We start from the raw sequence: 8,220 nt of genomic DNA, 5'->3' as shown, positions 1-8,220 counted from the left end.
GGACAAAGGTTTACACTGTAAAGCAGTACAAAGCGTACACTGTAAAGCAGTACAAACACTGTAAAGCAGGAGAAAGTGTACACTGTAAACCAGTACAAACACTGTAAAGCAGGAGAAAGCGTACACTGCAAACCAGTACAAACACTGTAAAGCAGGAGAAAGCGTACACCGCAAACCAGTACAAACACTGTAAAGCAGGAGAAAGCGTACACTGTAAACCAGTACAAACACGGTAAAGCAGGAGAAAGCGTACACCGCAAACCAGTACAAACACTGTAAAGCAGGAGAAAGCATACACTGTAAACCAGTACAAACACTGTAAAGCAGTACAAACACTGTAAAGCAGGAGAAAGCATACACTGTAAACCAGTACAAACACTGTAAAGCAGGAGAAAGCGTACACTGTAAACCAGTACAAACACTGTAAAGCAGGAGAAAGCGTACACTGTAAACCAGTACAAACACTGTAAAGCAGTACAAACACTGTAAAGCAGGAGAAAGCGTACACTGTAAACCAGTACAAACACTGTAAAGCAGGAGAAAGCGTACACTGTAAACCAGTACAAACACTGTAAAGCAGTACAAACACTGTAAAGCAGGAGAAAGCGTACACCGCAAACCAGTACAAACACTGTAAAGCAGGAGAAAGTGTACACTGTAAAGCAGTACAAACACTGTAAAGCAGGAGAAAGCGTACACCGCTTACATCACATTGTACAGTACAAAGTTTACAATGTAAAGCAGTACAAAGCATACACTGTAAACAAGTACAAACATTGTAAAGCAGGACAAACGTTTACAGTGTAAAGCAGTATAAAGCGTACACCGCAAACCAGTACAAACACTGTAAAGCAGGAGAAAGCGTACACTGTAAAGCAGTACAAACACTGTAAAGCAGGAGAAAGCGTACACTGTAAAGCAGTACAAACACTGTAAAGCAGGAGAAACACTGTAAAGCAGGAGAAAGCGTACACCACAAACCAGTACAAACACTGTAAAGCAGGAGAAAGCGTACACTGTAAACCAGTACAAACACTGTGAAGCAGGAGAAAGCGTACACTGTAAAGCAGGACAAACACTGTAAAGCAGGAGAAACACTGTAAAGCAGGAGAAAGCGTACACTGTAAAGCAGTACAAACACTGTAAAGCAGGAGAAACACTGTAAAGCAGGAGAAAGCGTACACCACAAACCAGTACAAACACTGTAAAGCAGGAGAAAGCGTACACTGTAAACCAGTACAAACACTGTGAAGCAGGAGAAAGCGTACACTGTAAAGCAGGACAAACACTGTAAAGCAGGAGAAACACTGTAAAGCAGGAGAAAGCGTACACTGTAAAGCAGTACAAACACTGTAAAGCAGGAGAAACACTGTAAAGCAGGAGAAAGCGTACACCACAAACCAGTACAAACACTGTAAAGCAGGAGAAAGCGTACACTGTAAACCAGTACAAACACTGTGAAGCAGGAGAAAGCGTACACTGTAAAGCAGGACAAACACTGTAAAGCAGGAGAAACACTGTAAAGCAGGAGAAAGCGTACACTGTAAAGCAGTACAAACACTGTAAAGCAGGAGAAAGCGTACACTGTAAAGCAGTACAAACACAGTAAAGCTGGAGAAAGCGTACACTGTAAAGCAGTACAAACACTGTAAAGCAGGAGAAAGCGTACACTGTAAAGCAGTACAAACACTGTAAAGCAGGAGAAAGCGTACACCGCAAACCAGTACAAACACTGTAAAGCAGTACAAACACTGTAAAGCAGGAGAAACACTGTAAACCAGTACAAACACTGTAAAGCATGAGAAACACTGTAAAGCAGGAGAAAGCGTACACTGTAAACCAGTACAAACACTGTAAAGCAGTACAAACACTGTAAAGCAGGAGAAACATTGTAAAGCAGGACAAACGTTTACAGTGTAAAGCAGGAGAAAGCGTACACTGGAAAGCAGTACAAACACTGTAAAGCAGGAGAAAGTGTACACTGTAAAGCAGTACAAACACTGTAAAGCAGGAGAAAGCGTACACTGTAAAGCAGTACAAACACTGTAAAGCAGGAGAAAGCGTACACCGCAAACCAGTACAAACACTGTAAAGCAGGAGAAAGCGTACACTGTAAACCAGTACAAACACGGTAAAGCAGGAGAAAGCGTACACCGCAAACCAGTACAAACACTGTAAAGCAGGAGAAAGCATACACCGCAAACCAGTACAAACACTGTAAAGCAGGAGAAAGCGTACACTGTAAACCAGTACAAACACGGTAAAGCAGGAGAAAGCGTACACCGCAAACCAGTACAAACACTGTAAAGCAGGAGAAAGCATACACTGTAAACCAGTACAAACACTGTAAAGCAGTACAAACACTGTAAAGCAGGAGAAAGCATACACTGTAAACCAGTACAAACACTGTAAAGCAGGAGAAAGCGTACACTGTAAACCAGTACAAACACTGTAAAGCAGGAGAAAGCGTACACTGTAAACCAGTACAAACACTGTAAAGCAGTACAAACACTGTAAAGCAGGAGAAAGCGTACACTGTAAACCAGTACAAACACTGTAAAGCAGGAGAAAGCGTACACTGTAAACCAGTACAAACACTGTAAAGCAGTACAAACACTGTAAAGCAGGAGAAAGCGTACACCGCAAACCAGTACAAACATTGTAAAGCAGGAGAAAGTGTACACCGCAAACCAGTACAAACACTGTAAAGCAGGAGAAAGCGTACACTGTAAACCAGTACAAACACTGTAAAGCAGGAGAAAGTGTACACTGTAAAGCAGTACAAACACTGTAAAGCAGGAGAAAGCGTACACTGTAAAGCAGTACAAACACTGTAAAGCAGGAGAAAGCGTACACCGCAAACCAGTACAAACACTGTAAAGCAGGAGAAAGCGTACACTGTAAAGCAGTACAAACACTGTAAAGCAGGAGAAAGCGTACACTGTAAAGCAGTACAAACACTGTAAAGCAGGAGAAAGCGTACACTGTAAAGCAGTACAAACACTGTAAAGCAGGAGAAACACTGTAAAGCAGGAGAAAGCGTACACCGCAAACCAGTACAAACACTGTAAAGCAGGAGAAAGCGTACACTGTAAACCAGTACAAACACTGTAAAGCAGGAGAAAGCGTACACTGTAAACCAGTACAAACACTGTAAAGCAGGAGAAACACTGTAAAGCAGGAGAAAGCGTACACTGTAAAGCAGTACAAACACTGTAAAGCAGGAGAAAGCGTACACTGTAAAGCAGTACAAACACTGTAAAGCAGGAGAAAGCGTACACTGTAAAGCAGTACAAACACTGTAAAGCAGGAGAAAGCGTACACCGCAAACCAGTACAAACACTGTAAAGCAGGAGAAAGCGTACACCGCAAACCAGTACAAACACTGTAAAGCAGGAGAAAGCGTACACTGTAAACCAGTACAAACACGGTAAAGCAGGAGAAACACTGTAAACCAGTACACAAACACTGTAAAGCAGTACAAACACTGTAAAGCATGAGAAACACTGTAAAGCAGGAGAAAGCGTACACTGTAAAGCAGTACAAACACTGTAAAGCAGTACAAACACTGTAAAGCAGGAGAAACACTGTAAAGCAGTGTGCAGTATTCCTTCCCTGGTCTCCCTGGTTTGAATGATAGGTCTGTCCTGAAAGTGTCTCCCAGGCCGCCCTGCGGGTCTATCTAAGCCTGTAACCCCTGCAGTGGGAGAGCGAAGCTCCTCAATCAGGCGAGCTCTGCTCGGGGCTGACACTCCCTGCCCTGCCCGAGCCTCCCTGAGCTGAAGGAATGAATGGCTGGAGGGACCCCGGCCCCGCCCATCTCCCACACGCCTGAACCGGGGAGGCGCGAGCTCAGAGTTTCACGAGCAGCAGGAGAGGAGCGCGCGAGCAGAGCGACGGGCTCGTGAGGCGACGCTGTGGAGATTCCAGCCAGTGGATGGTTTAAAGAGCGGTGAGGAACGAGCGCTTCTGCTGTCTTTACCGTCACCTACCGCAGGTTAAACCAGCTTAGACTGCACTGAGATATTGATCTTTTTGTCTTTAACCAGGTCTCGTCTGCTGGGTTATACTTTAACTCGTGCGAGCTTGTGAATGATTCTCAATGCACTTCTGTCCGAATTCATTGCTGATAGTTTCTTACAACATTGCTCTTCATCAAACTAGTAAACTAGTGAAGGAGAGAGAGAGAGAGAGAGAGAGAGAGAGAGAGAGACAGAGAGAGAGAGACAGAGAGAGAGAGAGAGAGACAGAGAGACACAGAGAGAGAGAGAGACAGAGAGAGAGAGACACAGAGAGAGAGAGACAGAGAGAGAGAGAGAGAGAGAGAGAGACAGAGAGAGAGAGAGAGACAGAGAGACACACAGAGAGAGAGAGAGAGAGAGAGAGACAGAGAGAGAGAGAGAGAGAGAGAGAGACAGAGAGAGAGAGAGAGACAGAGAGACACAGAGAGAGAGAGACAGAGAGAGAGAGACACAGAGAGAGAGAGAGAGAGAGAGAGACAGAGAGAGAGAGAGAGGTGCTCCTCAGCTTTCAACCTCGTGTCTCTCTGCAGCCCCAGAGCACTAGGTGATGATGAGGACGAAGATGCAGGCGCGCAGCAGCAGCATGCTCTTCCTCCTGGCACTGGCGTCACTGCTCACCGGACCCACCCAGGGCCAAGGTAAACAACAACAAAACAACACACCCACACCCACAGCTTGTGAAACTGGTGCGCTCTTCCTCTTTGTTCGGTTGTGCATCCATTAATTAGTGAGGCTGGAGCTGTGACTTTTCCTGATTGTACCATCTGGACTTGTGTGGAAAAAAAGAAAAGAAAAGATTCAGGGAAGCTGATAAACGGTGCAGAGCATTTTCTGCAGAGCATTGCTGAGGCTGATAATGATGTACTCGTGGAAGGACCTTTCGGCATCAGCATTATGTCAAATATCAAAATTGGCGCAAATTTCTGTTTGGTTTTGTCCAGGCGGCCTTTTTGGTGTAGGGGTGGAAGGAGGGGGGGTCCATGGGCTTGTGATATTTTGTTGTTATTGTGTTAAATATCGTCACATGCTGGTGGGTCATTCTACAGAAATGTCCACTTTTCTATCTATCCATAGGGGTCACTGGTGTTACCAAGCCTCACTTGCACATAAGAAAGGTTACACCAGTGACATTTTAAATGAAAAAATGCATTTTACAAAACGGCGGCTGCAGAGCATCAAACCACCTGTCAATCATAGAACATCCATTAAAATGTGCAATTTAATCCTTTTTGTATTCCATTTTTTCACAAGCACCTAAGAATAAAGTAGGTCACACCAGTGACTTCAACTAAAAGCTTCATATGAAATTGTAATGGTGGGGAGCGAGGAGGCGGACGCATGCGCTGAGATAAGCCAGCTTAAATACGACACCGGGAAGACAGGTGAAAACAATCAGGGGCGGAGTCACAAAACAAGGGGGCAGGACTAGGAACACCAAAACAAAGGAGCACTGGACTATCAAAAGGTAAACAAAAAGCACATGGGGGAGTGGGAGGAGCCAAGCCTGACAGAAATCATGAGCTAAATGAAAAAATTTCTGCTAATTGAAAAGACACGGTGGACTTTTGGACCATGTGCTTTTCTCCATAGATTTTCAGAAAACAGGTAAAAGAGAGTCCTGTGATGTCATCAGTGTGACTTTTATTTCAAAATAAGACATTTTTTGTTACACATTAACACCAGTGACACGACTCCTGGGGTCCATAACTTTCATTATATATTTCATAATATTTGTTTGGCGTTTTTGTCATTTAAATCACAGACTTCATTGTCATGTATAGATTATTGGAGTTAAAATAGCAGAAAAACGTGTTTTCTCTTCAAATATGGCCTCATCGTTTACACATGACTGTGGGGATGAGCACTTCTGTGGTGTTTGGAATTCTAGATAATGGATATAAAAGCAATATTGCTAAATTGAGGCTGAAGAAGGTGTAACTGTTAAAATAACTCATTGTTTTATTTTAAAATATTAATAAATTGTGACCCTAACCTGGGTTTAAGTGTAAATGCTAGGGACACAGAAATGGACATTTCTGTAGAATGACGCGTAAAGAGCACTGACCAGCTGTTTCACATTCTCGCTAGGCCGGATGTGATCCCGTAACAAGACTGTCGGGGGCAACCCTGAGAAATTTTGGGTTCAGTCTGGATGGCATAGACTTATTAGGAGAAAGGTGAAATTTGACATTTTTCTCCCCCAGTTCTCTCCCCAATTTAGTCTTATCCAATTACTGATTAAGTCTCTTAAGCCTCCTCAGTGCTAGGAGGGCGAAGGCTAGCACAGGCTTCGTCCCAGGCCTGTGAAGCATCACCGCATCTTTTTAAACTGCCACTCATGCAACGTCACTGGTCAGCTTGGAGGAAAGTGCCAACCACCAGATCTGTTGTGTCATTTAACAGACGCATGCGTTGACTGTCATCACGCTGGGTGATGCGGGGAGCCAGGGGGCAGTCCCGGAGAGAGGGAGGCCAATTGTGCTCTTATGGACTCCTAAAACAAAAGCGGAGCTCAAAGTAGAGGGTGATGAGGCGCTCGTCAACATTGCTTGTCTGTAGTTAGCTCCTGCACGTAATGTAAGCTATCATGGCTGAAACGTCCCTCAAAAAGCCTTTTAACGAGGGAAAAACAGTTCAGCTACCTAACAACAGCGTTTCGCTAGCTAGCTTGTTTTGCTTGTGTTACTGCACTGCACCAGAAGCTTATAAGTCGCCCCCAGACACGTGCTGTCATCACGAGATCATGCCTGATCCTGCGAGACTGCATGTTTATTTACCAGTGTTGGGGTTGTTACGCAAAAACATAAGCCATTACAAATGATTATTTCTCTGAAACTGTAAAGGGATGATTTACTTGTAAGTAATCTAATTACTTCTACAGTACACTGTAAGTGTAACTGACACACATCTGTGTCAAATGTACGAGGAAAACTTCAGTAGTGCTTTCAGTATGTTATTCAGAAAGAAACAGCCAGTCACAGTAAGCATCATTTAAAAGTCCGGTCACTGTCCCTGCCTTTAAACAAGACGTAGACAGTTATGCTGGTTGAAATCTTTAACGGCTGGTGCTGTTTGAAAGCCGATAAGCTAGTCAATAGGAACAGTTTTAACCTCTTAAAATCCTGTTAGATACTGTGGCTTATTACATAGTAACTACAGGGACTCCACTGCAAACTGGCTGAGGTATTCTTAGGCTATAGAAGTGTGTAATACAAACTTGGGCTTATCAATGGGCCTGGTCTTTTAAGGGGCAAGAACAACTGCCTCAGAATAAATAAAATGTAAGGCTGAGAGCTGTTTCTGAATGGAAATTGAGTCAGGCCCATGTACTGTAGGTGAGGTTGGAGCTCTGTCTTGTTCAGCTCAAAGATCTTTATCAGGTTCATGGTAGATTGATCAGATTCTTCTACAGATTATTTAATGCTTGTGCTTGCACCGCATATTGCCATTGAGATCCACGCAGTCGGCTATCTCACAAAGCACACACGTACAAGGACATTCGCTCTTGTTAAGTTACTAACTGTAATGTGATTATAAGAAATTAAATGTTGTTGCTAGAAAAAGTGATCACATTACTGTAATGCGTACCTCGTTACCCCCAACACTGTTCACTACAAAGAGAGCATAACTGGATTTAGTGCAGTGCAGTGTGTGAAATGTTGAATACTAATAGATTTTTGATATATTTTTTATCTGTTCCAAATGATGAAACCTGAGAAAAACGAAGTGTCATGATGCAAATTGTGCATTCCTAAAATGTCGTGAGGCATCATGATATTATATTTTTGCCGTACTACCCACATCTGTCTTAAATTGCATGAGCTAGAAATACTCTGTTACTCGGTTGACTGTTCGAGATGCCAGTGTACAGTGTACAGTGTACTAATATCAGGCGTTGGTTATGTTCCCTCACAGAAACAGAGAGGAAATATACACGCTACCAATTCAGTGAATCACGGCGGTTTTGCTCATATGTGAAAGCGATGTATTGTAATTTGCTACTCCACAACACAAGTGCATGACCAAAAGTCCTCTTTGAAAAGATGGTTCTTCAAGGGTTCTTTAGTACACAAATGGTTCTATATAAAACCATGACAACTCAACAAAGCATTTGCATGAGGGTTCTTTGCATTGTGTACTCATTCTTCAGATTGATCAAGAATATGCTGTAAATGGTTCTACATTGAACCTTTTTGAA

The 8,220-nt window shown here is 43.3% G+C and overlaps 1 protein-coding gene across 5 annotated transcripts in view; it reads left to right on the top strand.

The window, feature by feature from the left end:
* The first annotated feature begins 3,863 nt into the window (after window positions 1-3,863).
* LOC108435589 (collagen alpha-1(XIV) chain) overlaps window positions 3,864-8,220 on the top strand; it is a 130,847-nt gene continuing 126,490 nt past the window's right edge. For all 5 annotated transcript variants that reach the window (XM_037542456.1, XM_037542453.1, XM_037542454.1 and 2 more), the window contains exons 1-2: window positions 3,864-3,952; window positions 4,553-4,660. In XM_037542456.1, coding sequence (XP_037398353.1) covers window positions 4,570-4,660 — 91 coding nt within the window. In that variant the 5' untranslated portion in view covers window positions 3,864-3,952; window positions 4,553-4,569. The remainder of the gene's footprint in view (window positions 3,953-4,552; window positions 4,661-8,220) is intronic.

The sequence above is a fragment of the Pygocentrus nattereri genome, chromosome 11, assembly GCF_015220715.1.
Source record: "Pygocentrus nattereri isolate fPygNat1 chromosome 11, fPygNat1.pri, whole genome shotgun sequence".
Lineage (NCBI taxonomy): Eukaryota > Metazoa > Chordata > Actinopteri > Characiformes > Serrasalmidae > Pygocentrus > Pygocentrus nattereri.
Note: the sequence above shows the minus strand (reverse complement) of the source record. Positions and strands in the feature narration are given on the sequence as shown.